This window comes from Megascapheus bottae, chromosome 2 (genome assembly GCF_031878675.1).
Source record: "Megascapheus bottae isolate mThoBot1 chromosome 2, mThoBot2.hap1, whole genome shotgun sequence".
Lineage (NCBI taxonomy): Eukaryota > Metazoa > Chordata > Mammalia > Rodentia > Geomyidae > Megascapheus > Megascapheus bottae.
In genome coordinates this window covers 42035427-42056934 of record NC_143510.1, presented here as the reverse complement: position 1 = coordinate 42056934, position 21508 = coordinate 42035427, and the positions used below count along the sequence as shown (strand labels likewise).

General features: G+C 39.8%; 1 protein-coding gene across 18 annotated transcripts in view; it reads right to left on the bottom strand.

Annotated features, from left to right (window-relative positions):
• The window catches only part of Pphln1 (periphilin 1), a 147787-nt gene that overhangs the window by 58874 nt on the left and 67405 nt on the right, over positions 1–21508 (bottom strand). For 14 of the 18 annotated variants that reach the window (XM_090324307.1, XM_090324299.1, XM_090324405.1 and 11 more), the window contains 3 exons: positions 18630–18691; positions 10132–10343; positions 2826–2882 (listed from right to left, as the gene is read on the bottom strand). In XM_090324307.1, coding sequence (XP_090180433.1) covers positions 2826–2882; positions 10132–10343; positions 18630–18691 — 331 coding nt within the window. The remainder of the gene's footprint in view (positions 1–2825; positions 2883–10131; positions 10344–18629; positions 18692–21508) is intronic. The other 4 variants (XM_090324290.1, XM_090324357.1, XM_090324383.1 and 1 more) reach the window with 1 other exon arrangement.

Below are 21508 nucleotides of genomic sequence, written 5' to 3'. Positions count from 1 at the left end.
TAATAAACAAAATCACAGAGAAGACATAGGCAGAACAGTTTTAAATCATGATGCTTCCTCTGTTCCTTACTTCTTCAATTTTTTTCTTGGACAGTCCCAGGGCTTAAACTTAGGGCCTGAGCACTGTCCTTGGGTTTTTTCAAAGCTAGAGCTCTACCACTTTCCAGCTTTTTCTATGTATGTGGCACCAAAGGAATCAAAGCCAGGTCTTCGTGCATGCTGGGCAAGCACTCTACCACTAGACCAAACTCCCAGCCCAATGACAATTTTTTTATGTATAATAGGGGTACTCACTATAGTCATTATACAGACACAGATTTAGCTATGAATGTCACCCCTACATTACCAAATCTTGCCTTAGTTCCCAGCAGCCACCAGTTATCACCCCAATAAGACAGGCAAGAAAGCTCTACAATGAAAGTCAGGTCAAGGAGAGCTCTACCTTAAAAATTTAGCAGATACTTTTAAATGTTCAGATTAAAAATAAAATTAGAAAATGAATCCCATGTCTATCATGAATGCATTCCAACATATTTGTCAAACTGATTAAAATGACATCATTAACCTTAAAATGATTTCAGACATTCAAAGTTTATGTATACCATTTTTGACAGAAATTTAAGTTAAAAAATAAAACATTAATTTAGCAGGCTCAAAAACCACCAAGAAAACATGTTTAAGGAGAATTCTAAAAACCAGTAAATGAGCATTTCACTAAAATTTCACATGTAATTGTTCTTTTGTTGTTGTTGTTTGTAAGGCTTAAACTCAGGCCTGGGCACTACCCCTGAACCTCTTTGTGCACTGTACTAGCACTCTATTGCTTGAGCCATAGCATCACTCCCAATTTTTGAATAATCAACTGTAGATGAGAGTCTCATGAGGAGTCTCACAGGGACTTTTCTGCCTGGGTGGGCTACATACTGTGATGCCGACATTTCTGCTCTTAACTGTTCAAAAAACTAAAAATATTACTAGAATGAAGAAAAGAGAGTGGCACCAGACTTTAAGTCACATAGAAGATGGTTAAGTATGAAAAGTAGGTTATGGCAGGCAAACAGACAAGTACAAAAGCAAAAATTAAAGGACCTCAAAACTGAGACAAAGCCAGCTTTAGTATAAATGCCTCTTAATGTAAGCGCTTCCTCACCAAAGCCAAGATAGGTAAGCAAAACCTATAACCTAGGGCAGGGGTGAATAAAATCCCTTTCCAATGTCCTGAGACCCAAAGCCCTTCTCTAGACCAGTGGTTCTCAATCAAGGACGGTTAAGTATCACCCACCTCCAAATACTGGGCAATGTGTGAGACATTCTATACTGTCACCAATGAAAGACTGCCACTGGCACACACAAGGTACATGCTGGATGACACTAAACATTTGTTATGAAGGACAGCCCCCCACCTCCCCTCAGCAAAGAATAATCCAACTCAAATGTTAATAGTTCTAGAGCCAAGAACCCTGCTCTAGGATAAGCAATCCACTATTGAAGCTTCAATTATTTTTTTTAATTTTTTTTTTGGAGGGGGTCTGTCAGTCATGGGGCTTGAGCTCTGGGCCTGGGCGTTGTCTTCAGCTCAAGGCTACAGCCCTACCCCTGGAGCCGCAGCACCACTTCTTGTTTTCTGGTGGTTATTTGGAGATAAGAGTCTCCCAATGTGGGAGACTCTTTGAATGTAGTCCTCAGATCTCAGCCACTTGAGTAGCTAGGATTACAGGTATGAGCCACCATGCTGGGCTTGAAGCTTCAATTCTTTAAAAAAACAACAACAAAAAAAAAGAATCTTCAGGTACCATAATCAGGTACCATAATCCTGGTGCCTTAAAAGGATTTCACATTAAGCAGGTTTAAAAGTTTCTAGGAACCTTAAAGAAATATAAGATCATCATTTCATCCACAAATGGCAAAGAACATAATTTAGCCATTCCTTATTGCACTTCCCTTGCATGTGACAACGTTTATATTATATTGCCACAATCTATCCTACTACACCAAAAGCTCCTAAAGGAAATAATATAGCAAGTTATTTATAAATGGTAATGGCCTACTTAGCTTAACAAGAGTAGCAGACTGGCGTTGTGGCCAAGTTAGCAAGCATTAGGCAATGAACCCAAACCTCAGAACAGCGGGGAGGAGAAAGGGCTAGGTACTTAATGTGATTTTTTTATCCTCATCCCCATCCTATTCAGATGAGCAATTTCCTTGAGAGAAGATGAAGCACTAGATCAATGAGCATTGCAATATCAATTCTAGCATGTGTACATCAGTTAGATACAGGAGGGCAAATCTGTCATACAAGCAGCTATTAAAATATTTTATACATCACTTTCCTTTCAAACAGGACACATCAATATTGTCATTGTGCCAAGTATGATTGCAAAGTGTAGTCTTAGGACCTTTCCTGATTTTAGAGGCTCAAAAGCGAATTTAAGCAGATACCAAACAACAGTAAGCAGAAGCAAAGGAACACTAAAGAATAGGGCAGGTGATTCATCATGCATCCACTTATATCCCTTTATACCTGTAAGGGGCAGAAGAGAAGCAGAAAGAAGTTGATAAAGATGGCAGTCTAAGAGCACAGAAAAGGAACAGAACTCCCTTGATCTTGCCTGCCAGTTACCTATCCAGATCTCAGCCTCCTGTGGGGTAGCTATTCCAGTCAGGAATGTCTAACCCAGATGTCGAACCCTTTTATTTCCCCAGATTCTACTACCTGATCAGTAGATCTGCTATCCAAGTCTTAACAACAGATTCATTACATATTAATTCCAGGCCCCACCACCCCCTTTCAAATTCCCAAATCAAAAGTCTAGCTCAAAACTCACCTCTTTCTGGATTTCCTTCACTCTGCCGTTTGTAGGAGGCACCAGGACGCACAGGCTCTAGGAAAGGTGGGCAGGGAGGAATTAACACCAACACCTCTGTGGCCCAGGAGGGACAAGAGAAAACCACAGGAAGTAGGGCCTATGAGAGCAGGAACTTCCAGGCACCTGCGGATGATCCCTCAAGTCTCTGGTACCCTGCCTTTGAGGTAGGTTGGAAGAGAAGAAAATCTCTACCTGGAGTGTGAAAGAGCAGACTGCACCCCATAGTATACTTCCATAGACACTGAAATAGCTATTAAGAGACAGAGACACTGGACCAGCTCTGAAAAACTATCCTATTACAAAAGAAATTAACATTTACATACATTAATACACGACAGTTAGAAAACCAGGCTATGTATCTGTGACCTTCTCAATCTGCCCCAAAACAGATCCTTTTATAAAAAGGGAGACTTAAGAGACTTGCACCCCAAGTATAAACTCTCACAGGTTTCTTGAAATCACCTGGACTTAATCTGCATAACAAGAAAACGCTTTATTTCTGTGCAGTCTCCCCCTCACTCTTTAACAGCTGACTATACCAACACAAGAAGCCCCAAGCCTCTGATCTAGCTCTACATAAGCTTTAATCACCTAAACTTTTGAGTCTTTCATTTTCTTACTATCTCTTGTTGGATATGTCTACTGTCCATTTATTTCAGACTCAAACTCTGAACCATTACATGGATGAGATAAAACTTTTAAGCTCGCCTACCAAAGTAAAAAGCTAACTAGAAGTGTTAAAAATGAAGATAATCAAGGACAGAGTTGGCAGAAAAGAGTAAGAAAAGGACCATAGTAAGATAAAAATTTTTGAGTAGACAAGGACCACACATCATCACTGCAGCTGCCTAGTCGAATCTGCTTCATGAGGTTTCCATACAAAGAACAGGTAATGAATTACACATACACACACAGTCAAGACTGAAAATATGAATCACCACTACAACTCAAAAATATCACTGGGAAAATTGGTTCCAATAATCATTCTCTCTTGCTCCCAAATAATGTACTACTATGTTTATGCAAACTGTCATACATAGATTTCAAAACAAATCCACATCACTATCTTGGCTGAGTCCAATTTCTTTACATTGAAATCTTTGAAGATTTGCCTTTGCCTTTTGCCTATAAATTTAACAAAGAGGAATCAGTTTTCTCAACAGACTAAATATACTAGTCAGGATACACAGACATCTCTAACAGCAAATTCCTTATCAATTATTGTAAATCTTTCTATCAGGGATCCCACACTGCTTATTTTACTTTCATAGATTTTAAAAACCAAATTTTGGCCAGGAATGTGGCCTAGTAGTAAAGTGCTTGCCTAGCATGCACAAAGCCCCAGGTTTGAATCCTAGGAGCCACATACACTAAAAAGCTGGAAGTGGTACTGTGGCTCAAATGTGGCTCAAGGACAGTGCCCAGGCCCTGGAGTTGAAGCCCCAGGACTGGCAAAAAGAAAAAGAAATAGAAAAAGAGAAAAGAAAAAGAAATTCCCTGAAAGAAAAAGTTCTACAACTTTTCTGAATGGTTTTGTCATTGCCAGCAACTTGCCTTCAAATATGTTTTGAATTTTGCAATATTTATTGCCCCCCCCCCCGGCTTTTGAAAGAATATTACTGAAAACCAGTATCCTATTGTCATTATCACTGGTCTCTATAGTCAGGCAAGGCTTTCTTTCTCCTGAGCAGCTCATTTGTTTTCATTTGCTTTACAAGGTGTAATATGAAAACTATGCCTGTTCCCTTTCTGCTTCTACTGGCCAAATAGTTCACCTACAGCTGCTCCGTGAGTGAGAGACATTTACTTCGCCACTATTCTTCTCTGTTCCTAGTGTTTTCTTACATAAAATTCATTTTATCAAATGTTACTTTCCTTAAACTGTTTCAAATTCTTTTTCAAATCAAGCCAATAGAATAATGATGATATTATATCGAAGGGTACCAGCAGCAGGTTTAGCTCATGCAACTGAATACATTGTTATCCATCCCTTCAACTTGGTCCATGTTAGCAGCATTAAGTCAACAAGATGAAGTATTTACACCATCAATATCAGCAAACACAAATCAGTCTTTTTTAAACTCTGAAGAGTCAAGAGTCTGGAAACGTTTAGTAATCTTTATTCCAAATTTTAAGAGACACTGTAGTCATTACTACTTTTAAAACATATATTTCCATTTCAGATTGCAGTTAAAAAGGCTCGTTAGACTATTTCATTTCCTCCTAACAAACTAGTGAGGCCCAGAGAACCTTCAGAATCCTGACAAGTAATACTTACTATTACAATCCATTAAGTTTGAGGGGTTTTTTGGTCACACACTTAATAGTAATAAACATACTTTGTGGTTAATTCCAAAGTCTCCAATGATTAACTCGGAGTAAAACTAACGACTTCCTATCCTTTTTTAAAGACTTTCTTAATATTTTGATATTTGATCCTCACACCCATGTTTCTCAGCTTTCTGTCACTGTGACAAAATATCTGATTTAAAAAAAAATCTATGAAGAGAAAAGGCTTATTTGGGCTCACAGGTAGGAAGTTTCAGTCTGTGGTCATTTGATGCAATGTCAGCGACAGCAAACAGCACATGGTACAGGTGTCATAAAACCTCACAACAGAAGGAGCATCAGGAAGAGGCTACAGTCCCATATACTCTCCAAAGGCATACTCCCAAAGATATAAGGTCCTTCAACCAGCCCTTACCTCTTAAAGGGACCACTCCCCTGAACAGGGACATAAGCTGGTGATGAAGCACTCAACAAGTGGGCCTTTGGAACACATTTCACACCCAATGCTCCTGTGTTCTGTGTTGGATTCCCTTTCTTGTTGCTTTTCTGTTGGTTATTTGTTTTTAAACATGGATGTTTCTCTTTACTTCAACCCTGAAGCTGTTCTGACTAGGCTTCAACCATCACAATGAATTTAAGTGTTTCTTACCTATCTATCTCACAAACTGTTCTATAGTAAACTAAAAGAATGCTACTTAACTATTTAGCCAGGACCCCAAATTCATGTCATACATGACTATACAGGCAGACCTAACTTTCTCTGCTTGGAAAGTTAAGAAGTAGCTAAAATACTGCTGTTTTTGTTGTCACTTGCTGCTTTAAAGAGAGCCCTAAATCAAGATAAAAGAAACCAAAAGAAAAAAATTCCAAAAGTGGTACCATGGAAATAGAAATTCACGTTTATATAATGATGTGTTAAGGTACAAAATGCAAAAAGGGCTGGGCAAGGTGGCTCACGCCTATAATCCTAGCTACTCAGGAAGCTAAAATCTGAGGATCAAGGTTCAAAGCTAGCCCGGGCACAAAAGGACCTGAGACTCTTCTCTTCAATTAACCTCTAGAAAATGGGAAGTGGGGCTTGACTCAAGGATAGGGTGGTAGCCGTGAGCTGAAGAGCTCAGGGACAGCACCCAGGCCAAATTCTAGTTCAAGCCCCATGACACCCCCCACCAAAAAAAGGCAAAGGGGAATTTCAAATGCATAGTCTCTGACAAAATGGCAAACTTAAGAATTTTTCTACTTTATAGTGATGGACTAGCCATACACATTGGGTAGAAAAGATAAATTTTGGAACTCTCAATGCTGAACAAAGGCAGAAAACTAAATTTCCTAATCAGCCACCTCAATTAGAATCATAAACAACCAAAACTCTACAGTGCATTGGATTGCTAAATAATTACATTCAGTAGATTAGTATTAAATGCATTTTCAACATAACATTTCCCACTTATGATTGGGTTTTATAAGTCAAGGAGCATGTACCCCTATGCTACATACCAGCTTTTTTCCTGTTGATGTAAAATTAAAAAAAAAAAAACTTTAGAAATAGCTTGATGCTCTCATAAACATTCGAGAATTTGGGAAGAATTTTTCCATATTTGAACATAATAACAAATCTAACATTATCTTTCAAATATATGCTTTCTTCCTGATATGTATTTTCTTGCTAAACACAAACAAGAGACAACCTATTCCACTAGCTAAAATTCATTACTGAGAACTCAGAGAAGCAAAAGAGAAAAGAGCAATTATCATTCAAGACAAAATGGGAAACTATGTATTGAAAAGTACCAGACTTTTAGTATAGCGCTCTGCAAACATGGACAAAGCAAACTTCTGAATGTAAGACAACTTTACAACACAGGTAACAGCCACATCTCCTTTCACAGCTGAAGCTTTAAAACATTTTTAAGAAACAATACTAAGGGTGTGGGGGGGAGGGTAATGGGTACCAAGACATGTGAAAGGGTATCAATGTATGTGAATTAATGCACCTTCTATCTGGCAAATATCATGTAACCCTTTTACTAATTACAATAAAAAGAAATTTAAAAAAAGAAACAATACTAATTATAATATATACAAATGAAGATATCAGACAGTGCGAAAATGTCATTCTGTATCACAGACAAAGATATTGGGAATTGTCCTTATTGGTTTTCCCAGAAATCACTGGTTTATTCAAAGGATGAAAGAGAAAATAGATGGAAACAAGAATATTGTATGGTAAAGATACCCACAAGGGCCGGAAGTTTGGCCTAGTGGTAGAGTGCTTGCCTAGCATGCAAAAAGACTGGGTTCGATTCCTCAGTATAGAAAAAAGCCAGAAACGGTGCTGTGGCTCAAGTGGTAGAGCTCTAGCCTTGAGAAAGTCCAAGGGTTCAAGGCCCAGGACTGGGTGCGGGGGGGAATACCCATGAATACAGGGAAAAGATATAAGCACAGGGTTTGAAAAAGCTGTGTACTGTCTCTGCTTCCCCTAAGAGGCAGAGACACAAGTTGAAATCAACAGATCAGTAATAGCTTGGATTGCTACTTAACACTCTAAGACTCTTTAAAGAAAGCACTGAATTCAGGGCCTCCAAATAACATCTAATATATCCCCAATATTCTTTCTCTCTGTCCAACTGTCTTGATTCCACTGGAACCCTTCAAACATTTTGCAATTACCTTTGAAGGTGTACCAAAACAGTAAGACTATGTCTTAAAAAAAAAAAAAAAGGTTAAAAAAACCCTTAATTATCAGCTTCCACAGATATTTTCTGAAGCAAATCAAATCAATAATGGATTTGGACTTCATTCATTCATTTATGGTGGGGGGGCAGTTCTCCAGTTTATTTGGCTAATTGGGGATCTGACTATATATGAGAAGATTTACCAGACTTGGGGGTTGTTTATCTTCTTGAGGGGTTATTGTTGGCTGAATGGTTTTGATTTTCTTTCCCTCCCTCCCTTCCTTCCTTCCTTCCTTCCTTCCTTCCTTCCTTCCTCCCTTCCTTCTTTCCTTGTGGTTTGTGTGCGTAGAGGTAGTCCTGAGATCTGAACTTGGGGCTAGGTGCTGTCCCTCAGCTTTTTTTTGCTCAAGAATAGCAATCTACCACTAGAGCCACACCTCCACTTCCAGCGGTTTTGGGTGGTCAATTAGAGATAAGAATCTCATGAACTTTTCTGTCCAGGTTTCAATTCATGATCCACAGATTTCAGGGTCTTGAGTAATTAGGATTAAAGGGATGAGCCCTGTGCACTCAGCTGGTTTTGATTTTTGTTATCCCTGTGAGTATGAATGTTCTAGCACTGGTGGAACTTCAGATAGGGTTACAGGATAAAACAAAGAAAATATCTGTTAATATACTAAACTTCATAGTACAACTTCCAGTTTCTCAAAAGTGTCTCAAACAAATTTGAAGCAGTCAGGCATACTATTTGTTTTCAGTTCTTCAAAGGACACTGATCTACTAAACAATCATTCACATATATGAATCCAAAATGTTGTTTGGGAAGCCTTGAGTACCTAGCTCTGCAAATTAAAAACAACTGTTAAATGTGTGGAGACATACAAACAAAGGAACAGTCATTGTAAGCATCCAAGGGCTATTGAATTACAACTCTGAATTAAAAACCACAGGACAAGAACTATCCTAGATCCCTTCACTCCCTGGTTGTGAGACTTGAACTCAGGGCCTAGGCACCGTCTGAGCCTTACTGTGCTCCCAGGCTGGTACTACTTGAGCTACAGCTTTTTCTGTTTATGTAGTGCTGAGGAATCAAACAGAGGTTTCATGATTGCTAGGCAAGCACTTTACCACTAGCCACAGCCACAATCCCGACTTTCCTGATTTTAATACTTTGGCTTATAAGTCCTTCCACTTTGGATACACTTCGGCAATATAGAAATCCATAAAAACAGATGTCATTCCCTCCAGTTTTCCTATCTCTAGGGTGAGAATCTCTTGTCTTCACATATTCAAGTCATGCTAATTTATTATGTATATTTGTGCACCTGTTTTATCTTACATGTAGTAACACTGATTTTCAAAAAGGGTGCTATTAGCTAGTAGAAAATAAAACACATAAACACATACATACACATTCCTTAGAGACATGTTTGTATTTAACAAAGTTCTTTGAATCGTGAAGAATTGTTTTGTGAACCAGTTCAAAAACAACTGTGAAGTCTAGAAAGATATTCCTTTTTTTTTTTTTTTAACCAGTCCTGGGCTTGAGCTCAGGGCCTAAGTACTGTCCTTGGACTTTCTCAAGGATAGAGCTCTACCACTTGAGCCCCAGCACCACTTCCAGCTTTTTTTTTTCCTATGTATGTGGTACCGAGGTATCGAACTCGGGTCTTTGTGCATGCTAAGTAAGCACTCCACCACTAGGTCAAACTCCTGGCCCCAAGATATTAATTCTTATATGTAGAAAAAAATATGCTTTATGTAGTCTATTCTGAAACATATAAAGCAACTTAGGGTGACATGTACACTTTTACAGAATGCTCTATATTAGCAATCTCCTTACTCCATCCAACCCAAAAACAGTGGAGTGGAAAAGAATGAATCTATGGGTAGGTTTTAGCCCCAAATTCCGTAATGCTAAACCATGATTGATAACCTGAATGAAAACCAGACCATCAGATATATAGTTATTACCTACTGACAAAAGTTTAAGAAGATTGGAGAAACATAAGAACTACTGGAAACCATAGGCGAATGAACTTTCACACTTCATCACCAAGATCTCTTAAATGTAAACAATTTAAACAAATATCACGAAGACTTCAATCACATATGTACCAAAAAAAAATCTGTGTGTATGGTATTCACTATACGTTTTTCTGTTAAGCTTGAAAAATTTCACAAACAAACCAAAACTAAAAGGAAGAAAATATGTCTTAGAAGACAGTGAGGAAATGGGACTCAGTATACCTTCACTGAATCTCTTAACACTCAAGGCTGTTAAGTGTAAATATACATACTTCTATGCTGAGACTGGTGGAATGAGTATGACTTGCTCCGTTCTGGAGAGTAGCCCCTGCTGCTGACACTGGAGCCAGACCTGCTGTGTGGAGAGTCCTTTCGACCACCGGGTGATTCTCTGAAAAATGGAGGCTCCCTTTTATGGGGAGAACGGTCCCGTGAATAATGGGAAGAGTAGAAACTTTTCCTTCTAAAGCCATCTCTTGTGTCCCTTTGGGGAAAAAAAAGAAAAGAAATTAATTATACCCTCTACCCCATATACACAAACACAATGGCCAAATTTCCAGTTATAAGTGGCCTTCGATACTGTATTGTTCTCCCTTTTCTACCAACTTCAACTTCTGTTGAAGTGAGTTAACAAAATGAAACTGGTGAAATCTGATGGTTTTGTTGTTATTGTTAGTCCTGGGGCTTGAACTCAGGGCCTAAGCACTATCTTTGGGCTTTCTCAAAGCTGGAGCTTTATCACTTGAACCACAGCGCCACTATGTATGTGGTACAGAGGAATCGAACCAGGGTCTTCATGCATGTTAGGCAAGCACTCTACCACTAGGCTAAGCTCCCAGCCTTAAGGTTTTTAAGGTACCACTTTTCACACATGAAGTAGTCAGGTTGTTGAATACAAAAGTTATTTTATCATATAGCAAGTGTGAAGTATAAACTGTCCATACTACTTCTCTTGTCATCAATGAACCATAGGGCCATACTCCCAATGACACCAAAGAATGCCAAACATTTCCCAAGTCAAAGTTTTCTTGTTCTATTATTACTTTCTAAGTACAGCATAAGTTGAACACTCCAATATCTGAAAAGCTTTTTGTCTGAAGGTTAAGCAGTATTAACACAATGCTCAGAATGTTTAATGAATAAGCTTTATACAAATATTTCAAGTTTAAAAAAATAACTTTCAAAAACTCTGGTCATAAACAGTTCAATAAAAGAGGTCATATACAAACACACTGTATCCACTACTTTTTGTTCACCATGGTGTAGAGTTTGGCAGTGTCTTAGTGTCCACAGGACTTTTGGGTTGTCATAGAATTGGGCACCAGAGGATGATAACCATGGATGATGATCAAACTCTACAATTTCCACAAAGCTCTGGCCAAAACACCACACACCAAAAAATATCTACTGCTAAGTGTTAAGAAACCTTCACATTTTACTGGTAAATTTGTTTCCTCAAGTCTGCCCATCCCTAAATATCACCTTTATAAATATCCATTTTCAAAATTAAGATTTCTTTATTGAGCAGTACCAATTCAAAGCAGCAAGGAAGCCCTACTATCAAAACTTTATACTGAGGACCGGGAGTTTGGCCTAGTGGTTAAAGTGCTTGCCTAGCATGCATGAAGACCCGGGTTCAATTCCTTGGTACCACATACATAGAAAAAAGCCGAAAGTGGTGCTGAGGCTCAAGTGGTAGAGCTCTAGCCTTGAGAAAGTCCAAGGACAGTGCTCAGGCCCTGAGCTCAAGCCCAGGACTGGCAAAAAAAACAAAACAAAAACAAAACAAAAAAAACTTTATACTGAAAAAGCCACTCATACAACAATGAAAATTATTCAAACTGGGCTAGGAATGTGGCTTGGTGGTAGAGTGCTTGCCTAGCATGCATGAAGCCCTGCATTTGATTCCTTAGTACCACCTACATAGAAAAAGCCAGAAGTGGTGCTATGGCTTAAGTGGTAGAGTACTAGCCTTGAGCAAAAAAAGCACAAAACAGTGCCCTGGCCTTGAGTTCAAGCCTCAGAACTGGGGAGGGGAAAAGAGGGTTAGGGGAGGGAAAACAGATTTTCTGTACTGAAATTAAATGAGCTATTACTGATACCTAGTTCAGTGGATAGAGGGTCAGCTCATTCAAAGACTTCTATTGAAAAGATGAAATGCTCATCTGCAGTTCCTAATCACAACACCAGATGGCAGTAAAATCATAGCACAGTTGACCATAAACTGAGTGGTCAGGGAAGCAAGACAATGGGAAAATATACCGCAGATCTTTTATTTAATTAATTTATTTATTTGCCAGTCCTGGGGCTTGAACTCAGGGCCTGAGCACTGTCATTGGGCTTTCTCAAGACTATAACGCTACCACTTGAGCCACAGCATCATTTCTGGCTTTTTCTATGTATGTGGTACCAAGGAACTGAACACAGGTCTAAGTACAGCAAGGCAAGCATTCTACCAGTATGCCAAACTCCCAGACCCCCATATTATAGATTTTTTTTTTTTTTTGGCCAGTCCTGGGCTTAAGCTCAGGGCCTGAGCACTGTCCTTGGATTTTTCTCAAAGCTAGAGCTCTACCACTTGAGCCTTTGCACCACTTCCAGCTTTTTCTAAGTATGTGGTACCAAGGAATCGAACCCGGGTCTTCATGCATGCTAGGCAAGCACTCTACCACTAAGCCAAACTCCCGGCCCCCATATTATAGATTTTAATGAGAAAGAATAATGTCTCTTTTCCTCTTCCTATCCATTTTTCCTATTGCCTATCAATCTAAGCATAATCATCACAAGCACCACTCAAGAAAGCAGAAAGATTAGCTTTGTTTTATGTATCATATCTATAAAGTATTATTTACCTTGGCTCAAAGGAAGCTTAGGATCTAGAGTGAGAGGCAGAGAGCTCCAGGGGCCTACCTCTGACAGCTACCTCATCTCCTAACATTTCTAAGCACCTCCCAAAATGGTGACTGGATTGGGATCAAGCTTATAACACAAAATAAACCTTCTTGTTCAAACCCTTCTCATAAAGAAAATGCATTCAGTCCACCTCCAAGACTGCCCATAGTATTGAACAGCTCCAGCACTGTTCAAAACATCAATTCCAAAGTTTCTTCCAATACTTTTAGCTTGTAGTTCTTATAAAATTTTAAAAGCACAGGGCACCAGTGGCTAATGCCTATAATCCTAGCTACTCAGGAGGTTGAGATCTGAGGGACACGGGTCAAAGCCAGCCTGGGCGCAAAAGACCAGGAGACTCTTATCTCCAATTCACCACCAAAAAACTGAAGTGGCGCTGTGGTAGAGCACTAGCCTTCAACTGAAGAGCTCAAGGACAGTGTCCAGGCCCAGAGTTCAAGTCCCACAACTGACCAAAAAAGAACTAAAAAAAAATAATAATAATAAATGAAAGCAAGTTACATATTCCAACATACAATGGAACAAAGTAAACATTTCTCTTCCAAAACAGAGAAATAAGAGAATAAGATAGGACCAAATGAGACCAAAATCCAGCAGAGCACACTTTAAACCACATAGCTATATGTCCAGCACCTAAGACAAGTACTGTTGCATTTTGAGCTGAAAGGAAATTGGGCAGCCCTGCTACTTATAGTACCTCTCTAGAAAAAGTAGTCCTAGCGGGGTACAATGGCTCACATCTGTAACACTCGCTACTTAGGAGGCTGAGATATGAGTATAGCAGTTCAAAGCCAGACCAGTCACTAAAGTCCATGAGACTCTTATCTCCAACTAACCATTAGAAAACAGGAAGTGGCACTGTGGCTCAAGGGGTAGGATGGTCACCTTGAGCTGAAGAGCTCAGGGATAGCACCCAGGCTCAGAGTTCTAGCCCACAACCTGAACAACAACAAAAAAGAAAACTGGAAGTGGGAAGGGAGGGGCTCTGGCTCAAGGGGTAGGGCAGTAGCCTTGAGCTGAAGAACTCAGGAGTAATGTCCAGACCCAGAGTTCAAGCCTCATAACCAATAAAAAAAGAAAAAAGAAAAAGTAGTCTTTTCTGTCAAACTACGATGCTCCTGTCTTATATACTAATACTTTTTGGTCCTGACATTTCCTGGATTTTTTTTCTTTTTTTCTTTTTTTTTTTTAAACTATCGTCTGTGCTGTTTATTGAAGTGTTGGGAGCCAGAATGGAATCAAACTGTACTTTGATTTGCAGCAGATAATTGCTTTATTGTCTTATTGTTTTTGGCCTTGTTCTGTTCAATTGATCTAGATTTATCATATGAATGTAACCCCCAACAGTTCCCTGATTTACTATCTGGATGTAACACCTGGAAGTTCCCTGGTTTCAAGAAGGGATATGAGCCTTGAGTTTGGAAATAAACGGGGCTGCAGTTTTTGCCTGGGCTGCAGACCTCCCGGACCCGATGCGTTTGTCTCTCTTCTATTTTTCCCAGTCCCTGCCCCCTATTTCAGGAACCCCAATTTGCTGCCGGTAGGCCCCGGCATTGAAGGATCTGCCTCATTCCTCTAGGCCCTATTTTTTTTAAAGTATCTAAAGATATATGGGCTGAGAGTTTGGCCTAGTGGTAGAGTGCTTGCCTAGCATGCATGAAGACCTGGGTTCAATTCCTCAGTACCACATACATAGAAAAAAGCTGGAAATGGTGCTGAGGCTGAAGTGGTAGAGCTCTAGCTTTGAGAAAGTCCAAGGACAGTGCTCAGGCCCTGAGCTCAAGCCCAGAACTGGCAAAAAAAAAAAAAAAAAAAAAAAAAGTATCGTCATATTTGAAGGACTGAGTCTTATTCCCCAAGGTCAAACAAAGCACTAGGTGCATGCTCTGGTACTTGTCTGCAGGCAGGTCACTCTGACCTTGGTCCCCAGGGGGGATCACACCACAGGTGGAGTACTCCATTGTGGGCCTGGCTAAGGACGTCACCCTGGGCCCCTAAGAAACCATAACCAATTTTTTAAATTTTTGCTTCCTTATTAAGCCCTGTAAGCCTGCCCCTAAATCTAGTCCCTGGCACAACCTCCAATCCTGAGGGAAGATCTGTTCCCCTCTGCTGTTCCTCAATACAGTCCTTGCCTGTTGGTCAAGTCTGGCCTAATCCTTTTTCATTCTCCTCCATTTTCCTTACACTTATGACCAGCTAGCCATGTCAAGATAAATTTTGTGTTGAAGGAATTAAAATAAATTGCAATTACCAAGTGTGCTGATTAAAAAATAGAAATCTTTGTATTAAATGAACTAAAAGGAATATTAGTGAGAGTGCTGCTTATTAAAAATAGAAATCTTTATATTAAATGAACTAAAAGGAATATTAATTTAGTGAGAGCTTTCCAATGACCTAGTCAACCTCTCCCAGCCATCTCACTCCCAGATAGCCATGATGGAGAGAGAAAAAAGTAAACATCTGACAGGAATTGTACAAAGTCTCCCTTTTCAACCTTGCTAATCAATTGTGCTCAGACTGTAAATCTAACTACTTGACAAGGAGGAGGGACAGTTTGAATTGGGATAAAAGCCTAGCAAACTGGCCTTACACAGTGTACTTGCCTACCTCTGGATGACGTAACGGCATTTCACCTTTGTGCAGAAAAGTGAATTACCTTGACAAAATTTTCTGTATCTCTTGTGTGTCTATTTATTTCTGACACCAGAGAGTCATGTGCTTCTAACACTAGGGTTGGCTTCTGCTCCCTGTTAGCAGAAATAGCACATTTCTAGTGTCTCCAACTTCCTCAGGTCTCCAGATATTTAGGTTCACCCTCTGCCTTCTCAGAAAACCTGGAAAAACTACAACCCTGTTACAAATTATCTGGTTGCTAATTTTTTCTTTAAAACCTCATGGAAGCCTCCATGAGCTCTATCTCTGGCATTTGGAATGCCTGTAAAACCAGCACCATAGGAACTGACACCACACAATCCCATCTGAATAAGTACTCACTAGGCCTTGTACCTCAACCCTAACAGTCTCTTAGTACCTAAGGGGTAAAAATCTCAATCATAACCAAGAACTAGCAATGGGTGGAGTCCAGCCAATTCATGAGATGCCCTAAAGGCATCTTCCCTATTGTTACAGAGCTAAACACTTGAATACTTTTTAATGGCCCAATCATTTCCTTAACTACACTTTCAAAGGCCCCAAATTTACATTCATTTCCTTTCTAGTCAAAATGCCAGCCTTCTTGCTCAGCTTTTTGCTCAATTCTCCCAGTAATTAGAAACAGCCTACAATAAGCATGACACAGCAAGAATGTTTGAATGCCTTGAAAATTCAGTCAGATTAACTTATCACCATCTTTAAACTCAGCTTCACAACAGGACACACCAAAATGTAGGCTTTTCTATAGCAGGATACCAAAGGCCTCTAGTTCAAGTCCTTATAAAGTGTGGAGTTTCATTTCAAATCTTTTTGGCAGTCTTCACATATTTTTGTAGTGGGCTGAGCGTGGGCAGAATCACACAGGAAAAACACCCATTTCTACTTTCCCAACCCCTTCTCGCCTAAAGCATTTTTCTCTCCTAAATGTCTCTACCCGCCCCACCCCCCTCTCCTTTCTCTCTTTCACCAGACCTAGGGCTCAGGGCCTGGGCACTGTCCTTGGGCTTTCTTAAAGCTAGCACTCTACCACTTGAGCCAGAGAACCATGTCCCCCTTTTTCTATGTATATGGTACCAAGGAATTGAACCCAGGTGTTCATGTATGCTAGGGCAAGCACTCTACCACTAGGCCAAACTCCTGGCCCTCACAAATCATTTATAAGAGCTCAGAAAACACATGGTCAGAAATCATAGCAATTCCATTCCTAATACTTTCTATCAAACTTTGTTATAAATTGGGGGGAGGGCAACTTATGGCCAAAAAAAAAAAAAAAATACTTGAGAGTTAGGCAACTGGTGGCTCATGCCTGTAATTCTAACTATCCACGAAGCTGAGATGTCAAGATCCCAGTTCAAAACCAGCCCAGGTAGGAAAGTTCAAATAGATTCTTATCTCTAATTAACTATCAGAAAACCAGAAGTAGAACTTTGGCTCAAGGCGGCTGAGTGCTAGCCTTGAGCAAAAGAGCTCAGGGACAACACCCAGCCCCTACAAGCAACCACAAAAGAAAAAAGAATGTATCTGAACTCACTGTTCCAAGAGATTGCGGTTCATGGTTAGTTGGCTATGCTGTGGACAAGGATAAGGCTGACCATCAAAACAAGGGGATAATATGGCAGAGAACTTACCTCATGGTTGCTAAAGAGTAGACAGGAAAGCAATAAGAACAAGGTACCCTCCAAGGACACACCCTTAGTGATCTACTTCCTCCAGCTAGGTTCTACTTTCTAACCTTGCTAGCACCGCCCAAAACAGCTTGTGACTAACGTGAGAAACACGTGAGGCTCTGGGGGATATTTATAACCAACACTTAATACAACCACAATAAAAATCATTTACAAAACAAATCATCAACCTGGTTGCATCTCTCATAAATATATGTCTAGGTGCTGCATGAGAAATAAAGCTACCAAAATAACTAATCAAACTAAGGCAACCAAGAGAGTATCTTATAATACAAAAAGCACTTTAAGCCTGGGTCCAGGAGTGTGGCCTAGTAGTAGAATACTTGCCTAGCATATACAAAGCCCTGGGTTTGATTCCTTGGTACCACATACACAAAAAAGTTCACAAAATTCTATCTCAATCAATTGGGCTATGGTATTACACGCAAGTTATTCAAGCAGGGGTTGGGTGCAAAGTATAATGGCTAGGATAAATAACACTTATCTATAATTCTAGCAAAATAGGAAAGCATAACAAAAGGAAAACAGTCTAGCTTAGGCAAGGTATAAACAAGAGCCTACCTTCAAAGTAACAAACCAGGACCGGGAGCGTAGCCACTTAGTGGTAAAGTGCTCACCTAGCAGGCACAAAATCCTGGGTTCAATTCCTCAATAACACATACTCAAAAAAGCCAGAAGTAGTGCTGTGGCTCAAGTGGTAGAGCACTAGCCTTGAGCAGTGCCTAGACCCTCAGTTCAAGCCCCAGAACTGGCCAAAAAAAAAAAAAAAAGTAACAAACCAAAGAGGCTGATAAGGTAGCTCCACCAGTCTAGCAAACATGAGGCTTAAATTCAAATCCTAGTCCCAGTGGTAGTGGCTCAAAGTGGGAGAGCACTAGGCATGAACTGAAAAACTCAGGACAGCATCCAGGCTCTGATTGCAAACCCCATGACAGGACCCTCTCTCTCTCCCCCAAATAAAAAGTCATATTCGTCTCTTCCTTTGGGCTGGGAATGTGAATTAGTAGCAGACTGCTTGCTTAGCATGCATTAAGCACTGGATTCAATTCTTCAGTACCACATAAACAGAAAAAGCCATGAGGATCACTGTGGTTCAAGTGCTGGCCCTGAGCAAAAGAAGCTTAGGGACAGTGCCCAGGTCCTGAGTTCAAGTGTGAAGACTGGCAAAAAATAAAAAATAAAAACAATAGCAACAAATCCCAGTCAGTTCCCAACACACACACACACACACACACACACACACACACACACACACACGGCTACTTCTAAAAAATGCTTCACTACTAATTAAGAAAATCCTATACCTCATAATCCACGCAACATTAAATACCTTTATTATCCACTATAAAATGTCAATAAATATAGATTATCAACTATATGGTGACTATCCATATAATTATCAACTATAGCAGCTACTGCTTTCAAATAGTGAAATGCAATTAAAATATTTCATCTACATTCTGACTTCCACAGGGCCAAGTATAAATGTACTCATGAAATTACATTTATTTTTTTACCTGTACTCAGGCTGTCGGCTTGTAGAATGATCATCTCTACTCCATCTATAGCCAGATTCATCCTGTAACATAAAAAACTGACTTAGACATTTGTTACATTACTTTGCACATGTAGAATATATCTAACAGGAGTACTGGAAAAGTCTCCAAAGTCAAGATACAATGGAGGCAAAAATTCTAGGTATTTTGCTGGGCGTGATGGCTCACACCTGTAATCCTAGCGACTAAGGAGGCTAAAATCTGAAGATCACAGTTCAAAGCCAGCCTGAGCACTAAAGTCCATTTGACTCATCTCCAATTAACCTCAGTAGGGCTATGGCTCAAGAGGTAGAACAGTAGCCTTGAGCTGAAGAGCTCAGGGACAGCACCCAGGCCCAGACTTCAAACCCAGTCTAACCAAACAACAACAAGAAATTCTAGCTATTCCTAAGATTAAAAAAAGATAACAAGCCAGGGTGCTGGTAAGAATTTAAGATCTGAAGATCACAGTTTTATATCAGCCCAGGTAGAAAAGTCCCTAAGATTCTTATCTCCAATAAGTTACTCAGAAAAAGCAGGAAGTAGTACTGGTTCAAGTGGTAGAATGCTAGTCTTAGCACTAAAAGGCTCAGGAATAGTGTGCAGGCCCAGAGTTCACGCCCCAGGACCAACATAAAGAGAAGAGAGAGAGCTTTCACAAAGCCCTGGTTTGATTCCTCGGTACCACATACTCAGAAAAAGCCAAAAGTGGTGCTGTGGCTCAAGTGGCAGAGCACTAGCCTTGAACCATAAGTGTCCAAGGACAGTGTCCAGGCCCTAAGTTCAAGCCCCAGGACTGGCCAAAAAAAAGGTAACAAATCAAGCCTAGCAAACATGAGGCTTAAATTCAAATCCTAGTACCAGTGGTAGAGCACTAGGCATGAACAGAAAAACTCAGGGACAGCCTTGAGCAAAAAGGGGGGAGGGGAAAGAAGGGAAAGAATGAGAACAGATCAAGGGTTCCATCTCTGTATTTAGACTATTGAAGTGGTGCTGTGGCTCAAGTGATAGAGAGCTACCCTTAAACAGAAGAGCTCAGGAACAACTCCCAGGCCCAGAGTTCAAGCCTCATTACAAAAAAAAAAAAGACGACTACTGAAAACCTGTAATACAAATGATCTCATTTTAAAAACAAACAAACAGGGGCCAGGAGTTTGGCCTAGTGGCAGAGTGCTTGCCTAGCATGCACGAATACCCGGGTTCGGGTTCGATTCCTCGGTACCACATATATAGAAAAAAGCCGGAAGTGGTGCTGAGGCTCAAGTGGTAGAGTGCTAGCCTTGAGAAAGTCCAAGGACAGTGCTCAGGCTCTGAGTCCAAGCCCAAGACTGGCAAAAAACAAACAAAGAAACAAACAAACAAAAAATGACAGCCTTGGTAGACTATGTGGCTCACACCTGTAATTAGCTACTCAGTAGGTTAAGACCTAAAAGATCACAGTTCAAAGCCAGCCTGGCAGAAAATTTCTAAAACATAATCTCCAAAATAACCAGAAAAAATAGCAGGGATGAAGACATCACTCACAGCTATGAGCAAATGCATGGCCCTGAGTTCAAGCCCTGGTAGTTGTAAAATAATAACAATACAAAGTACAAAAAAGGGCTGAAGGGATGGCTTGATAACTGATAACCTGCCTGGAAAATAAGGCTCTGAGTTCAAATCACAGTTCTTCAAAAACGAAACAAACAATTCACAGTTAGAAGCAATGTGCTGAGTAATATGTGGACTATAAGGTACAATGCATCCTCACAATTTCATTGATTTTTTTATATCTTTCTTTAAATCTCCATTAATTTGTCTTGATCCTTACTATTCCTTCATTTTTGCTCTGGGCTGCTCTTGCTTTTAAGAGCTGAGGTGTATCATTAGGCTATTTCAGATTGCTGAGTTTTTCATATTAATAATACTAATATTTCCATGAAGTTTACTTTTGCAAACCCCTGTACTTGATCCATTATTTTATTAACGGCATTGGCTTTTCTTTTCACCATTAAACATATATGATGTTACAGAGGATATTGAGGACAGTATTTTAGTATTGGACTTTCTGACTCTAAGTAGTTTGTATGTTGTTTTCTATGTACAGTTTTAAAAATAATTATATAGACTACTATAGTTCTTTGAAAAAACAAACAAATCAACCAGCCCTTAGCCAAACAAACCAAAAGGAAGGAGATAATTCAAAATAAGGAAGTATGAAAAGGGGGAATGTCACACAGATGTTAATAAAATCCAGAAAAGAAATGGATATATTTCTAAATACACATGACCTAAGAAAACTGAACCAAGATGATATAAATATCTTACACAGAGTTATAATGAGAAAAAGGGACATAAAATAGTCTCCCTAAAACAAAAGTACAGATCTGGGTAGATTCACTCCTGAATTCTATTACAGAGGGGACGGAGGAGGAAGGAAAAAGAAAGGAAAGAAAGGAAAGAAAGGAAAGAAAGAAAGAAAGGAAGGAAGGAAGGAAGGAAGGAAGGAAGGAAGGAAGGAAGGAAGGAAGGAAGGAAGGAAAGAAAAAAGGAAAGGAAAAGAAAAGTGGAACAGCGGTTCAAGTGATAGAAAGTTATCCTTGAACAAGAAAGCTCAAGAGACAGTGCTCAGATCCTGAGTTCCAGCCCTGGGACCATCACAAACACACAGAAGAAGCTCCTCTAAAAGAAACACCAGAGTGAAGACACAGCCTACAGATGGGGAGGAAATAATATATTCATCTTGGGCAGGAAATTAACGTCTGAAACAACGAATTCAAAAATTAGACATTCCTGGGTGCAGTGACTCACTCACACTTGTAATTCTAGCTACTCATGAGGCTGAGATCTGAGAATTGAAGTTCAAAGCCAGCCTGGGCACA